Genomic DNA, 17429 nt, shown 5'->3' on the forward strand with positions numbered 1-17429 from the left:
TATTATTTTTTATTTATTATATTTATTTATATTGTAATGTATTTCCTGTGTACTTTTTTTACGCAAGTTTAAGAACGTATTTAAAACTTTATTATCGCGTTTAATTTTTACATGACAATGTGATCAATCGTCATGTCAAAATATAGGAAAGATTTTTTTCATGTTCTTATATAGATGTAACATTTATTAATCTGCTCAACAGGGGTATCAACACAATATATTACAAACACACTTGTTTTGCATGCGTATATGCCAGCTTTACAAAATATGAGTATTTAAATATGAGCTGACTTGATTTTTTTGTACATTTTATACAGTTTTTTCATATGCTACATTCGTACGTATGTAAAGGCCTTAGACGATCTATAATTAACTAAATTTTAAGACAAAAATTTTATTTATAAATTTCATATGTCATGTAATATAGAAAATATTTGAATGCGTAAAATACAATACAAATGAAAATATATATCAAAAGACACATACATTAAAATACATGCGACGTATAAAATTATAAATAGAACTCTTTCTTGAATTTTGTCACAAGTTACAGATCGTCTTGAATAGCCTTGAGATGAAATGTACATTGTTTCTGTATAAAGTAGCACATTAAGTTATTTAGAAAACTGAAAGTGTAAATAGGATTAAACAAAGAGACACATGTGCTACTAAAGAAATGTGCATAAAAAATTAATGTTTTATAACATTTATATTTTGTTGGATGTAAACATATATTAAAAATTTTTGTTTAATTGCTCCTAATGTATCGCATTAAGTCTAAGTCATCTCATTTCGTAGATAAGTAATTCGCTACTTTTTAATACATATGTACATATAAATGCATGTACAGTGTGTTTCAAAATCAACATGTCCTAATTAGAAATCTGAAAGAACACATTTCAAATCTATTTTAAAGTCGAGACTTTGAAAGAGTCATTAAAAAATAATTAAAAATGATAACGAAAAGTTGTTAGTTTTTTATCACAGAGATTATAAAATTTCTCGTACGTTTACATTAAAAACAATCGACTCCAAAGTATCACATATCCTGTAAAGTAATGACTCTAGGACACCCTGAACATGCATCATGCAAAATCATGTATTTGCGATATTACAGAATATACACGCGCGCGTATGTACATTGTTAGAAAATTTCTCTCAGAGTTCTATCTATTTTATAAGTTTTTTACATCTTATTAATACGTATCAAAAATTCCTGCGTTTATTATCTTGCGTCACAACTGTAAGACGCGAAACCATAATTCAATTACGTTTAAATCACGAGCGACTCATACCCCGTCAGGTATAGTTATTTAATTATTATGGTACTTTGCATCAGTCTTTTTAAACTTAACATTAAGCGTCGTAACTAAGGCAAGGATCCATATCCGATCGTGCGTTCTACGAGAAAAGTCGACTAGCATGTCAAAGAATCATGTATGTCAGAAGAAAGAAATCTAGTCGAGATTCGCTCTAACAAATTACTTATAGTATTGTACGTCGTCCAACATATTATCCGACGATGATAACGTCAGACTGCGTTCCTCGTGCATCCCTTTGGCATAATTGATTTGTTGCGATACCTACGATATCGTGAAAACGAATTCAATTAAATCGGTAAAAAAGCTGTGATGAAAAAGAAATAAATATATTGATATTTTATTTTTATTATATACTTACGCGTTTTGCCACCTCCTCGTTGTCGCAGCGCACTTTCGGTCGCCTCAACAGCTCAGGCACTCCGTCCAAATTGACCGCGGCTGATGAATCGGATCTGGATATCAGCTCTATATAATACAGGATCACACTGTTGCTTTGCGTCTTCTGCATCGGTTGACAACGCAAAAGATCCGCCAGGTTGACCTGGGTTACCACGGCCTTCGTGCCACCCGAGATAACGCGTACTCTCTCGTTCGACACGAGCACTTTAAGATTCTCCGTACCGCTGCACAGACACTCGTAAGCCACGAAAAGTTCCGAGTAGTCGCGATTGTTAATGCTATATAGGAACTCTTGTCCTTCAGCCTGCTGGCGATTATATGGCGGCAGCAATCCGGTAGAACCACTGACGACACGTGGAGGTCGATCGCGTCTCGGTATCGCGCGATGAGCACTGCATGAAAAAATTATGTCAATTACTACACTTCACAGAAAGCTTAATCATTGTAAATATATTATGTATTTTGTATTACCTTCTACTTGTCTCTCGTACAGCACTAGCTGTTTCCGTCGCCAGATCTAAAACCCCGACGACCGGTTTTGTTATCGTCCCAACTACTCCTCTTCCGAAACCCGCAAAGAAACCCTAGAATTTTGCATTGTCTTTAAACTCTATAAATTGTATATTTACAATGGATTTTTATTGCGAACTGAATTTATATAAAAATAAAAGTATTTCTCTTACAATTAGATAAGATTATTATATTTCAATCTATACAATCCAAGTTACATACTGGAAAACCCTCATTAGTTGCTCCATCGTAGGTCTGCTTGAATATACTAGTGACACCACCCAACAGACCAAAGCCGAAACCTTTTAAGCCTGCCACCAAATGATCGCTGCTGCCTGTGGTGTTTGCTCGGATCCTCTGTCTGGCCTCTTCGTGTCTTTCATCCATGATCACTCTTCCCAAACCGTCTGACAGAGATTCCGTCACTTTCGCTGCCGAGTTTGAAATACCGTGCGTGACATTTTTCACTAGACTCTTCACGCTGCCTTCGTATATAAGACCGGAAACACCTTCCGTTACGTCGTTCATGAATCCAAGAGGATTCCCTAAAAAGTCCACGGAACCTAGAATAACTGCAGCTTGCCATTTCAATTCCTGAAAAAAAAAAAAAAAACATCATGGTTTATTTATTAGATAAATGTGAGAGAAAAAAATGATTAATTCGCAGTTTTATCATACATCTTTGTAATGCTTCACGATGGAGTGCATTAAGAATTGACTACTTTCGAAAGGATGCTTCTTCACGAATGGCTCCAATTCGATAGTGGCATTCTCAAAATTGATCAGAGTCAAGCCTAATTTTCTCTTTACGGCTTGCAGATGATGCGGCAACTTTGTCGTAGTAAGTACACTAAGTTTTACCTACAGGAAAGAAAGAAAAAAGTTTATATGTATACATATATTACTATGTTAATTTAAATTATTATTTCTAATATTATATTCTGATACCACAACCTACCTGATTAGGAACGAGCTTCAGGGCGCCAAAGTAATATCTTTTGGCATGCGCGGCAGACACCTCGGAGATAAATCTTTGCGCTTTGAAATCATTCTCGTCCACTGGCATTTCCAGCTCTGACTTGCCAATTCCGAGAAACGCTGCCAGTTTTAGGATAAATTTCTCCTCCAAATGTACGCACAAGGCCTTGACACTCACTATGATGTGTTTATATATCTCGGCGTTTTGATTCTTCGACTGCAGCTTCTCCTGCGGCCAGGTGGAGGGCGGGTCGATACTCATCTTCCGAGCGGGATGAACGTGTGACGAACAAAACCGACGTGCATTGAGCTTCGAATAGCTGATTGTCGATTTGCACGTCAGCAACGCTCAGGTCCAACGTGGTATTTAACGGGGTTTGCAACATGTCCAGGGATATTCCAGCTAATCGCGCGAACAAGAGCTCTTCCAGGGGACGTTGCGACACGATGGACAATCCGAGGCCGGCCGATAAGTTCACTTTTAGGTCCAATTCACCGGAATCCATCTTTTTCATATCGGCATCGATCCGGGTAGGCCGGTGATTCACAGCGATGTGCGACCAGTCGCGTTCTTCGAGTAAGGCAAACGTTTTTTTCTAAAAGTTACAAAAAGTTTAATACACATACTTGAATATTTATGCCACATTTTATTGATTTCATCAATAATATAACATTTAGAATATTTCTGAGCAAACATGAGGAAATAGAAACGAATGATATGATGAACTAGACTGATACATACTCTTTCTTTAATGTCCAGAACTTGCAAAACACGAGTCGGACCGTCAGTGGTGACTCTGACAGATAAGAATCCAGAACCAGGGCGTAATTTTTGTCTACCCACTCGTTGTTCAATCGGAGGTGGATTACCGTGCATTTGCGGACCCAATACCGCTTCGCTCCCTACAAAAACATTGAGACTTTCTTTGAACTGTATGCAAAATAGCTAAATATGATAGAATTGTACGATTTAAAAGGTCTTGCGAATACAGAAGCTATACTATACACCAGAGTACGATAACGCCACAATTGATCTTGTAACAAGTAGATTTTTAGAAAAAAAGTTTTATTAAAAAAAAGAAATTTTAATGTTGCGCTTTGAGAAGTGCCCGAGAAAGATGCGATCCAGAAATGGCTTGTAAGCAGAAAAAAAAGAAAAAAAAATGAGCAAAATAAGCAGAGATATTATAGCACGTGATATATACTTATTATAGGTAAGAGCTCTTATAGAAAATCGATTTTAATGTGTACTCTGAAACTATACGTACACATTTGCCAACGGGCGACACTGCCGCCTGCAACATTCATGATCAATTTAGATTTTCTTAGTCGAATATAACGAGAAAGGAATAGTGAAAAAAATAAAGATCTTTTGATCAAAATTACGTAGATAATTGCTAATTAAAATCATAGAATAGATGCAATATTGTAAGACAAGTGTCTACTATAAATTCATTCAATATACAACAGAAAATAAACATTTTGCCAATTCCAACGATACCGTACACTTATCTTACTAGCTTTTACGCTTTGCGTTAACAAACAGAAAGCTTTAGATTTCTATCACACGCGAAAATGAATCATTAGCTTGCAAATAAATTATATATCATTCGATCAATTTGAAGCAACATAAAATAACAGAAAAAGTATTTAATGATGAAGCGCGTGAAACTAACAGAAATGTATAGCAGATAATTCGACAGATTTGAATCAGAAAATACATGCAGATATGGAAGCGGCGTCCCAACCTTCGTATAATCCCATAAAGCCGTCTTTCGACTGAACACACATATTTTTATGCGCGCAGCACAAACGTCCATCATCGGTGAATCGCCAGGTCTGCGTCGATCTTCGCCTAGGATCCGGCTTCTTCAAAGCGAGGGCACAATAATTAAACGGTTGCGGCGCGGTGCCCGCTATGTCCAAAACGTATATCGTGTCCGGAGTTTTAAAATGCTTGTCCCTTGGTGGACTAGAACCTGTCCCATTAAAATTATGCAAACGATGTGAGTATAAGTATCATTATTACAATTTTATATAAACTACATAAAAAATACCATAGAAATTGATTAAGGTTCCTGAATCCTCGCCGCGACAATGTTAGATTGTGACGTCAGAGGTGTGAAAGCATAAAAATTCTTGCGTGTCATTTTTAAATAAAAAGATATTTCGATGACAAATTACTTTAGATGGCTTTATATATTTTCTCACCTCTGATGTCACAATCCCAACATGATCAACGAAGAGCCAGGAACCTTAATGTATTACCTTCGTGCTGCAATTGCCCGTCACCGGTCATTCTCCAAAGTTGTGCCCTATCACCATACTGTTTCCTTCGTAAAGCGACCCACCCACCAGGGCCAGCTTCCAAGACTAATCTCTGAGTTTCCACGTCCAGCGGATCCAGGTCGCTTTCGCCTGATCCAAGATCAGAATCGGTCTTGAAGGTGCCTGTTGGAATAAAATCACACAAAGTCAATTTTTATTACATATACCTACATACACAAAATTAAAATCTATTTTCTCGTTTTATTTCTAGCATATATTACCTGAGAACGCAATGTAAATAAAGTTTTCGTAGGTTAGTCCTCTGCCCTCTCCGAGTATATTTAAGTCGTAAGAGGCTATGACGCCTCCAGGTGCGGTTAACACCAAACCGGCAGTTTGTATTGGTTCATCTAAAGCGTATGGTACCGACGAGTGAGGTCTTACGGTCCATTGCAAATTATCAGGGACTCTAATCTATACATTTACAGAGTTATGATTAATTAATAACATGATCAAAGAAACAAAAATAAAAGAAAAGAAAAAGCAAATGAATATTATGGAATTTAAAAGCAATACTAGAGTAAAGTATTATAGATGTACCTGATTGACGATCAACGGAACCTCCGAGAAATTATCTACTCTTATAGGCGGTGGCATAGTATCAGCATCCGTGAATACAATGAAGTAGGTAGTCTCCTGTAGCACCACGTCTACCCGTAGAAAATGCATTTTCCCCATTATGTCTCTGACATTAATGGTCAATGAATAATTGTCGTCTAATCTGATGCCACCTGACCACATGCAATCCGGTACATTGGTGATTCTCACGCAGAGCAATAAGTCCTTGTCCAGCCGTGGCCAGTGAAAAGGCATGTGACAATCGGGCATGGTCGTTATATATGTTGCCTGAGCATCCGGATGAGACTGAAATGAATATAACGTTGAACAAACAAGTTCTATTTTTCGATATTAGTTAACTGCAAACTTACAACAGTCGTGGTGAAACACTTTTGAGCCAACTCCAACGTATAAGACGATTTATTGTGTAATTGATATCTCGGTGATAACGTGACTACTGTAGTAGCTCTATATCTTCCTCTTGCTGCGCGAGTAGCTACACTGATCAAATAGACTATGTCGGGTCTACCGTCGCGCAGGCTAATTCTCAAACGGTGAACCTATGGAATGTAAAATATAGTTGAGACATGCTTTATGAATTGCGACTTTCATAAATTTGTATGATACCTAAAATACTCCTCGCTCATTAAAATAATAAAGATAAAATAAAATATCTTCACAATTAATTGTTGATCGCCAGTGATTTTAACAAATAATAAGATGCAATTTAATTCGACCAAAAACTGGCTATTCATTTATTAAAAATAAGTACACACTACGTTTCGATCCACATTGTGGTCCTTCTCAAGTGTTGTTCTTATTCAGCAATTACATTAATTTAAAAAAGTAGCTAACAGACTGTCGATATGACAGAACAACTTTCATGTTTCTATTTTTAATTAATGTAATTGCTGAATAAGAACAACACTTGAGAAGGACCACAATGTGGGTCGAAACGTAGTGTGTACTTATTTTCAATAAATGAATAGCCAGTTTTTGGTCGAATTAAATTGCATCTTATTATTTGTTAAAATAAAATATCTTATTGAAATATACTCACATGAATGCCAGGTTGTAGATGAAAGTGCTGAGACCATTGTGGTATCCCGTAAGGATGCACCTCGGTGCCGATTCTAACCGACAATGTCCTACTGGCCTCCTCGTCGCTAAACGAGAATAGTAACGGTGCCACCATCCTCGCTCTTTCATGCTCTTCAAATTGTCCCGCTGCTTCTATGCCGACTCCCTCTTGCCTAAATACTAACGGTAAACCAGTTTTGTTTACGATCCAGTAAGGTGCAGGTGATATTGATTTGTACAGCTGAACCCTTCTCCACGATCACAGCCGCCTGTAGGCACAGCATCCTGCTGGCAGAATCCAGCAGTTTGAGACGAGCGGTGAAGGAACAGCTGTTCGGTGGTAATATTATCTGAAATGCGCAATGAATTTCAAATTATTGAAAACATAATAATAGAAAAATTTTTTAAAGTTGTTGATATATTAATTCCAAAGTGGTTAAATATGCTATTCATCGTATACATACTATTCCAGACCCCGGATAACCGTCCAATTGAATTGCAATTTCCAGATGCTCGATTAGATTGACGCAATGCAGATCCGCGCTGCAACCTGGGGCGACTCTGCCGCCTTCTACGCCTGCTTCGTACATCAATTCGTACGGTAATAAGTTCGTTAGCGTTATCGGAGCCATTATCGTGATTGTATGCGCCGGTAATACTTGCACACCGTCGAGCGGATAATTGTTTCGTCTTACTGCTACGCACATTCTGCAAAAAAAAATCGACGTTGAGCTTTCATCGCTTCGACGATCTTCGTCGGAAGCTCATTCCATACCTGAATATGTTATGTTGATTGGTTCGACAAGTGATGTAGCTTTCCGTCACTTCCAACGGCTTCTTAACTATCGTCCAGTCTACGGATTCCACGCAATATTGAAACAAATAGTTCGAGATGTGAGGTTTGAAACACATTTGCACTCCAGTATGCGTCAAAGGGACAGACATCACCGACTGTGCCGGTACTTGGAGAATTCTCCCAGTGTTAGCCGAGGTCAGCGGTAAATCTAGAAGAATATGACAGTCCGATTTTAGATTTAATACTCGTCATCGAGGAAGGAATCGCGATAAATAAAAAAGAACCGACATGCCGACAGCTGATTCAAAGATTGTTCCATCTTGATCTCAATTGGGTGAGTTAGCTTGTTGGATACCTGGAGGGCTGATCTAATAGTGACTAATTTCCTGGCAGATCCTTCCAATTCTACAGCGAATACGACTCTAGCTTTCGGTGTTATTGCCTGAAACTGAACGTTGTTATTATTATTGTAATATTTATTATATTTTAAAATAAACCCTTTTTAAGGACAATTAAAAGAACAGAATAAAAAATGTATAAAATATAGAATAGGAAACGAAATATAAAATGGAAAAGTTGCCTACCTGAGATCCGGGGATGTCAGCATTCGCGTGTCTGAAATAAATGCCTACGCGATCGACAGTTACAGGATCCACCGCTTTCCATCCCTCGATCAAAACCGCGATCTGATGTCTTCTGATGATGTGGGTTGAGTGATGTCTCATCTTGCCTCTACCTTCGAATGTGAACGACATTGTACCTCCAGGAGTTACCTCTATCCACGTATCGTCTTTGTTCGAGACGTTCTTCTTCGCTTGAGATGACGTTTTGTTGATATCTATAGTATCGTCCGCGATGGCAATAAATGTTTTAAACCAAAGTCTACAACCGGTATCGTTCTTCAAGGCAAAAGGTACGAAGGGCGATCGACGTCGGTATACTTGTCCCTTCGTCGCCGATTTCCCGATGATCGTACTATCGATGGACAAGTAATCCTGCGTCCAATTGTGTTTAACTAGTTGCACGAGCTCCACCAACGTCAGGGTAACGTTCACGTTCACGGAATCCTCAGAGTTGATGGATACATACATTCTCTTTGACTCGAGAGAGCCAGCGAGCGCCTCTTCCCATTCAATGTTTGCTTGCCAAGGCTCGACAAACGGTTCCCAGCCGCTCAACACTCGATTGTAATAATCTACGCTAAAGATGCCAGACAGCAAACCAGGCTGCTGATTTATTTTCCTCATGCTAAAGTCCGCCAGGGTGATCTCCAGTAGCGGCACGTCCGCGTCACGGCAGTCGTCGATGATGCAGATTCGGATGCAAGATGCTTCCAACTCCACCGCACGAAAGACGGAGTCGTCGGTCGCCGCTGCGATCGCGACCTCTGAACCTGACGGCTCCGCATTCTGCGTAAGCCAGAGAGCAGCGTCGTCCAGCTGGCCATCGCAGCGGTCCAATGCGATCTTGCAGTCGGCTTCCGCAAACCCCAGGTTGGCCAGTTTCAACACCTGAGTATCCGCTAACATCTGGCTACCCTCCGTTACTGTTTCGCTAAATCTCTGTTTTGCCCATAAGGTCTGCTTGGGAAGTGAGCTCAACATTCTAGAAAACATGGTCACGTCGTGGTAACTTAATCTGACGCACAGCGGTTGCAATTGGGCCTCCAGACACTTGTCTTGAGTTAGTTCTAGGCTTGCTCCAACCGGGTCTATGATCGACAAGGCAGTCTCGTTTTCCAGACCTAAAATGCAGGAAAATAATTCGCAATTCGAGAGATTGCAGGACAGTGGCTTCTCGCCCTCCTGCGACATCGAGCGATAGGACAAAACAGCGGTAGTTTTGAGAATCACCGCGTTGGTGTCGAGAATCGCGGTGTCCTCGACGATGACCAATTCGGAATCAATGATGTTGATCTTCAACTCAAACGGTATGGTTGCGGCACTGTCGACTTCCGCTTCTTGATTAACTACTGATATCTGAGCAGTGCAGGATATAGGTTCCGGTTCAGGCGAGTTTAGCAGCAGAAAGTCTCGTACGGCCTGCCACCAGTCTAGAATGGCAGTCAATCGCATGCTGTGCAACAGGATGGTAGTCGCTGAATAAGCCTTGCGCTTCCGATGATGCACTTCGGCTTGAACGAGATCCTTCTTGACGTTGGTGTCGGTCGAGTTCCTCAACGGCTGCAGGATTTGCGTGAATACGTTACACTGCCGATCAACCGGTTCATTCTGGAAACGCGTGTCCACAATCAGAATCTCCTGCGACACAAGATCGATGTCCTGCGAACCGTCGCTCAGCGAGTCCAGGGTCAATCGGGACTTGATGAAGTTGATGCACGCCAACGCTGCGATGTTATGACTGGGATGTAATTTTACGGTCACGTTCACTAGCTCGAGAATTATGCAGGATCGGGTCCAGGTCTTCAAGTGATTATCCGCCGTCGGAATCGCATATTCCACCGTGTGATTCAGGTCTTGCACCAGAAGACGCAAATCGTCCAAGTTCTCGCCGATGTTGTAGGACAAAAGACCACGAATCAGCATATATTGCTCCGGATCCAAGGCACAATCCATCGTCGATAGTATACCGTGCACGCTGAGATCGGGTATGTCGCGGTTAATATAAGTGTCGAGATTCCGCTCGACGCGGAGTTTCAAATGGCACTTCTCCGTGAGCAGCGAGGAGCCCATTTTCTTGATCAGAAAGCCACCTACCGTCAAAGTGTCCGCGTCTTCGTTCAAGTTTGTGTCGTCACACTTGTATCTTCGCGCCGCGTACACGTCCATGTTGACCAGCTCGAGCAGCATCACGTCCAGCAAGCATTCCGGAACGATCGTCGACACGTCAAATCTGTTGTGAGCCGTGAGCTCTCCCAAATCCAGTAGAATCAATTCGTCAGATCTGGAACTCACTGGCAACAGTATCACTGGTGCACCAGCATGCAATTGCAAGGACAGTCGTGTACCACGCTTGTTCATGTCTATGACGGCACCGACGCCAGCCCGTAGGTTCTTCATGATGCTCCACAGCTGCGAAAAATGCCCGAAGAAAGCCTGCAACTCCGCCACGAATCTCTGCGTGTGAACGTAGTGCACGGCGGACATCTCCAGCTTCAGTCGTGCGTCGTGTGGTCGATCCTCGTAGTCGGCGTAGCTGGAGTATTGGAAGTTCAGGGCCTTCCTGCCGGACGATAGGAATCTCTCGCGATAGAATCTACCATGTGGCGTCAAATCCAGCAATGACATCGAACCTAATGATCCCGATATTTTGGTCTTGCCGTCCACCGCTTTGAGAATGTGCAGACTGGCGTTGGACACGTTGGCCTTGGCTATCTCGCGTTCCAATTGCGTCAACACCAGCGTCAACGACCTCACTTCTATCTCGGTTTCCGATATCACCGGCAGATTGTCGTCTACCTTGCTGCCTGTGCTAACGCTATCGCTGTCCGGCGTGGTTTGACGCGTGGGGATTTCGGTACCCGCCGTCCCAGACAGGCCTGCAATCCCAAAGAAGTCAAACACCACCATCCACGACTCCACGCTTATCACTAAGTCCAGACAATTGAAGTCCACGGTTACCATTTTCCGGTAAAACTGATCTTCCCCCGTGACGATCCCTTCATCGGGTCGCGTCATGGTGATGCTCATTAGCACCAGGTTCTCTTCGCTGGTGATGCCGCCCGGCGAGGGTGGCGGGGTGTTCGGCGTTTCGGCCGACGAGATCGTCGGTTTCCTGCGCCAGTGAGGCGGAATGGCGCCGTACAAAGTGTCCGTCTCCAGACGATCCGGTAAACTGCCACGACCGATAGCGAAGTTCTTGTACTGTCGCGTGAAGGCGAGATCCGGACAGGATTTCGAAGCGCCCGTGAGCAATTTTGCACGCGTAGGCGCCGAAGACTGCATCATGTAACGATGCCTCGAGCCGATCGGACAGAGAAGATCTTCCATCAACAGGGAACGCAGCGCGACCTGCACGCTAGACTCGTTCCGATGCAATTTATCGTACTTGACGACAAAGTCACGCATCGACAGCTCTACCAGTGGCTGTTCCGAGTGCGCCTGCTTCAGCTCCACGCTGAGGATGGGCAGCTCAAACGAGACCTTCACGCAGAGATCCAGTTTATCCGAGTAGTCGGATACTCCGTCCGGATCGTCGTATTCCGTCGAAACCGCGGCTGTAGGAGTTACCGCGGGCATGGAGAACAATCGATGAAAAGTGTCGAGTAATTGCTCATATTGGCCACGTGACAAAGATACCTTCAGCGGCGTTATCACGGCACCGTTCACCTGAACAATCGGGCTGTTACTCGTAAATTCGTCAATGTCCAGCAGGAAATTCATACTCTGCGTCAGCGTATTCTGTTTCTCCACCAGAATCTTCAGCGTCGTGTCATGCAATATCGGCCTGCCAGACTCCTTACAGGAGTACATATCCTCGGCCCTCATCGGTAAGTTGTTATGCGACTGTCCGGTGTTGGTGGACACTTCAAGAGAATAAAGATTCATATCGCGCACTTCCAAGGTAATTTTATGCTTCGCCATTGATCCTAAGTTGGGTTCGTGGCGCAGCGACATCGTGCCTAGATGAGCTACAAATACCTGTTTGCTGTGCGAAGAGCGCGGTATCACGAGCACCGGACTTTCCAGAAGCACGTCCAACCTCAGTGATAATGCATTCGTGTTATCCAGATCGATCGAGACGCTGGGTAATCGTTTACGCGGCTGAATAGTCCAATCGTCAGCGTTCACCAAACCGATCGCCATGTCGGTAGCGGCCGCGCCGATCTGACGAGCAAAGTTGCTCAAGTACTGCTTGAATTCGTCGGCGCACGAACGCAACTCCGATATCAGATGCGGCGCATGAGTGTACCAGACGCTGGCCACGCGTATGGTGAAATCAAGGTCGATCTCAATGCAGTCCTCTTCGCTAATAGCCTGCCTGGTATTTCGGTTCACCACAAACCTAAACGCTTCCGGTTGTTCGTTGTCGGACAAACTGCTGAAGTGCTCGAGCGGATGATGCGGCGGATCCGCCAGCGGATCCCTTCCCACGCTGATGATCCGCTGATGGGTCTTTCCAGTTGGCGTTTGATCGAGAACCTGTACACCGCCGAGGGAACCCGAGATGGACGTGTTCGCGGCCAATGTCGCTTGTATCCGCGCGTCCGACATGGTCGCTGTAGCGATCTTCTGCCCGACCAATTGGTTATCATGCACGACCGCGCGCAAAAGAAGCACGTTCAAGCGATGAAAGTCAAAGGTGATCTCCGTTCTGGTCGAGGTCAATCTCGTCTCTGTATTCTGATTCGACAGAGAATCGTTGCGGTTCACGATGTACGCGGATCGCGATTTCTGTAGCGGCAAAATCCTTCGGAAGAAGCCCAGCAGCTCTACTATCGTCTCCTGATTGGCTATGATATCCAGATTGTTGAACTGTATATTCGCCATTCTCAAGTTCTCCGTAGCATCATCCACCAGCGTCAGCTCTACGACGATCAGCGCTTCCGAGTCCAATTTTTCCAAGCAGACCGACGAGTTGTTTCTAGGCGAGTGTGGCGTCTTGTTTTTGTTCATCAAGGTGGACAATGCGTTGGTCAGAGCTACAGGCGAAGTTAGTCGCGGTGGTCTCGTAAAGTCTGGTGACTCGGGCGACTCTGGCGAGACAGGAGACGTTGGCTCCGAGTCTCTCAAACTGCCAGAAACACTGTCCATACCGACGTGCTTGTGGCTGGCCACCAATAATTCGAAGTCAGGCCCGAATTCCTGAAGAGCGTCGACGAGAAGCAGTCCGTGGACGGAGAGAGAGACGCTTAGATCCGCCATCCTCTTGCTGAGAGCTGCTCGAACTCCAGATACTTGCAGCTCCGCTACGCTGCGACCTCTCGACTGCAACTCAAAGGCCATTTGATCAATAATAAATTGCACCATTACCGCATGACTCAACGAACGATCTAAATTCTCCTCCTTCCTGGGACTCTCGGGTTCTACGTTAACGACTTCCGTCTGTGGGACTCCGGCCGAGCTGGAGAAGCTCGAAAGTAAATTATACATCAAGCGTATCGCGCCCACTTTCTGCTCGTTCACGTGCACCACCAATCTCGGCAGATTCCCGGATACCGTAACCGACGGGAAATTAGGATCCGAAGTGGTAAAGATTCGCCGTTCGACTTGCAATGATATGTTGAAACGCTCGAGAAAGTGCAGAGTCGACATACTCCTCATGCGAACGTGTTTCCAATTGTCCTTCGCTTTACCTACCAAAATCTGTAAGTCCACCAGATTAATACAATACTGATCGTACAATTTCTTATGTAGCTCCGTCTCTGATAAAGCTTGAAAATCATTTAAAGAACCATTTTCCTGGCTGCCTGGTGGAGTGGAACAAGGCGTCTCGTATCTCTCTTCCTCGTCGTCATCGTCATCGCTGTTAATGGATTCCGTTTTCAGCATTACTTCATTCAGGTCGGCATAGTTCGATAAATGTAACTTGCCGAAATCAACCACTATCACGGCTGCATTAGAATCGACAAAGTTCTCCACCAACAAGATCTGTGGCGCAGAGATTTTAAATTGCAGATCCCACGACGAACGATACACAAAATCGCCATCCAAGATCTGCTCCCAGTTTTTGATCAGCTGTCTCCTCGTACGACGCTTCATCGCCTGCAACTGTTGATTAGATGACGTCGACCGATGCGGCTTATATATAAAGTCTATCAACCAGTATATCACAGTAGGATTGTACACGACGTCCAAAGATTGCGAGTACATGTGCAACAAATGATCCACATTGACGTGCAACGGCCTCTTCTCGTAGACCAATTCAAAAAGATGGTGCGGCGTTTGTTTCGTAACTTTCTCCGAGGATAAATTACGGACGCGCGAAGAAGTGCTAGACACGATTTGCGGCTGCACCAAGATGGGAAACGTCGAATTCTCTGTGAGGAAGTCGTGTAAATATAACGCGCCTAAGCTGATCGAGAACTTGTGCGATCCGGATCTGGGTCGTGACTCGTAACTCAGATTCACCCTCTCGAACTTCAGTTCTATCACAGTCTTCGTACCGTCACAGCCATTTCTCGCGGTACACAGCGATACAGCACCCTGCACCAGAGCGAAATTAAACTGTCCGAATACCGTATCACGACGTAACAGAGTATCGTCATTCATAGTGTCCGCCAAGACGTCCAGCAATTCTCCATCAAAGGTGGTCGAACTACCTCCGTTTTGCGTTCCATTGTTACTATGAGGTGTCTTCGAGTACCAGCCCCACCACTGCGGAAACCACTGCTCGAGCATGCCACGTCCCTCTGGCACCTTCGTGTTAGATTCCTGTTGCGACTTTGCGGGTTTCACCTTGTGCATGGCCAGTTCTCTCAACACCCGGAGCTCATCGAAAGTCCGCTCGTTTTCGACCTTTTCTTTCAGAGTTTTAGTTTCCGGTGGTAAGACTGAAGTCGGTGTGCCCAATAATTTAGTGTACGCTTGAACGTAACTAACGTTCTCTTTGGCTTTGAGGAGAAGGTTTTCCCAAGTTGGCTTAGGTTTAAGCGTATCTCTGCCCAGGTGACACCTAGCAGCGTATATCCACCATTCTTTACAACTCGTTTTAACGAACGTTACCGGCCTACAACGCAACTGCTGCTTACGACGATCTATGCGGTCGAGTTCCTTGATACATTTGACCATTTCTTCGTATTGAATGTCTGTCAAAGACAATGGTACTTCATCCAAAAGTAAATCCACTACAATACGTGGCTTGTTAATAGACCTCAATGGACGTACAGTTCTATCTCTCTTAATATGTGCTCTTGCGTTTACAGGTGATAAAATGTGTCCCTTCGTCACAGTTTTGGTTTCATTCATGGCAATAGCTAAATCGCCTAGATTCAAACCACCAAAGAGTTGATCTTTTTTGACGTGATTCCAATAAACGGAAAGACTATCGAGTTCCATTAGTTTAAAAGATGCATCTGTAAGATTCCAAGACGTAGAACCAGGTATCCAGCTAGCGTCACAACTTTGAGCCGTTAATCCTCCAATTGTAATACCAAATGCGATACCATTATCACTTGAGAATGTAACACCATCTTCATACCTAATGTGAACATCTTTAATATTCAACTGTAAATTCTCAATGATATTTGTTACTAAAGATGTGCCATAATGTAGCCAAGAACTGTAACTTGAAGCATAATAACCAGGGTCGTGTTCTATGTCAGCTCTCCATCTGGCTTCTAATGCATCTAATCGACTGAGTTTATATTCTAATATTGCTTGTTCCTCTTGTTCGTTGTCGTACTCATCCAAATTAATTGGTCCTGCCACTAGATAAAGCTGCTCTATACCTATTACCCATGATGCGGTCCTTATTTGTCTAACTGGCACTTGTAATCTAACTTTACCGATAAATCCAGCCTTAATTTCCATCGGTAATCCAATGTGGCGCAGAGCTTCGCGTTTCAAGGGTAAATTTTCTAATTCAACTTCCCCTAGATGGAAATAAATCAATTAAACAGGTCAATTAACATAATATACATAAAAATACAAATAAAATAAAATAATTAGAAAATTGCACAATCCTTTGTAAATGTTACATATATATGAGAAGTATAAAAATTTTGTATATTTATTTAATATATTAAATAAACGCTCTATACGTATACAATAAATGGAAAACATTATATAATTGAGAAAGATCAGAGAATATAGATTCTTGAAATATTATGCGCGTTAAAACGAGTAGCGTAACATAACCTCACCTGATAACAAAGCAATGCTCAGCTGATCTGTGTTTAAATTTTCCACATATTTGCCAAGATAATTGTTCAGCACCCAAGCAACGAGTCCCTCCAACATTTTGATCGAACGAGATCTTTTCTACTATCGAATCGAGAATATTTGCAAGAATATGCATAAGTAAGGTTTGTGTAGGTTATGCTTCTTATATTTCATTCGAATTCTCGAAATCTGCGAAATAACAGCCTGTAAAGACGAAACATTTCGATAGACGATATCTAACCTTCGTACGATCGACACCTTTCATACCTCGACTATCGTTGCATTCCTCATTAAAAATTCGTAATTTGTCATCGACTGTGAATATCATTTTAAATAACGGTTTCTCGTTCTCTCTCCTCCTCATTGACAGCGTCAACACGAATAGATGAATTTTCTTTATAGCGCATGCGCGACGTAGTGGTGGCAAATATAAACCAAATTTAAATTGCATTAAATTATATTTTTAATTATATATTTTGCACAAAAATTATATTAAATTAGAATTATTTCATTGAAATATATAATTTAATTTGTATATATATAATGTATACTTTATTTTCTTTTTACTTGACTTGTTAATTAATTTCTTAAAAATTTTTTAAAGGAGCTTTATCTATTAATATTAGTGAAATATAAATTAATAACATATTACACATATTAAATTTTATTTAATAA

General features: G+C 42.5%; 1 protein-coding gene across 1 annotated transcript; it reads right to left on the bottom strand.

Annotated features, from left to right (window-relative positions):
* Positions 1-163: 163 nt before the first annotated feature.
* On the bottom strand, positions 164-17157 carry Vps13D (vacuolar protein sorting 13D). The gene is given in 22 exon segments (XM_085486776.1): positions 164-1583; positions 1681-2113; positions 2193-2305; positions 2454-2825; positions 2910-3092; positions 3190-3438; positions 3440-3805; positions 3952-4112; positions 4478-4504; positions 4958-5188; positions 5478-5660; positions 5759-5951; positions 6078-6401; positions 6467-6655; positions 7156-7395; positions 7397-7525; positions 7640-7883; positions 7951-8179; positions 8260-8413; positions 8556-16465; positions 16736-16943; positions 17022-17157. Coding segments are annotated over 21 exon segments (12129 nt in total). The 5' UTR covers positions 16833-16943; positions 17022-17157; the 3' UTR covers positions 164-1481.
* Between the last annotated feature and the right edge of the window lie 272 nt (positions 17158-17429).

Source organism: Nylanderia fulva, unplaced genomic scaffold, assembly GCF_048542155.1.
Source record: "Nylanderia fulva isolate GAGA-0341 unplaced genomic scaffold, ASM4854215v1 Scaffold48, whole genome shotgun sequence".
Lineage (NCBI taxonomy): Eukaryota > Metazoa > Arthropoda > Insecta > Hymenoptera > Formicidae > Nylanderia > Nylanderia fulva.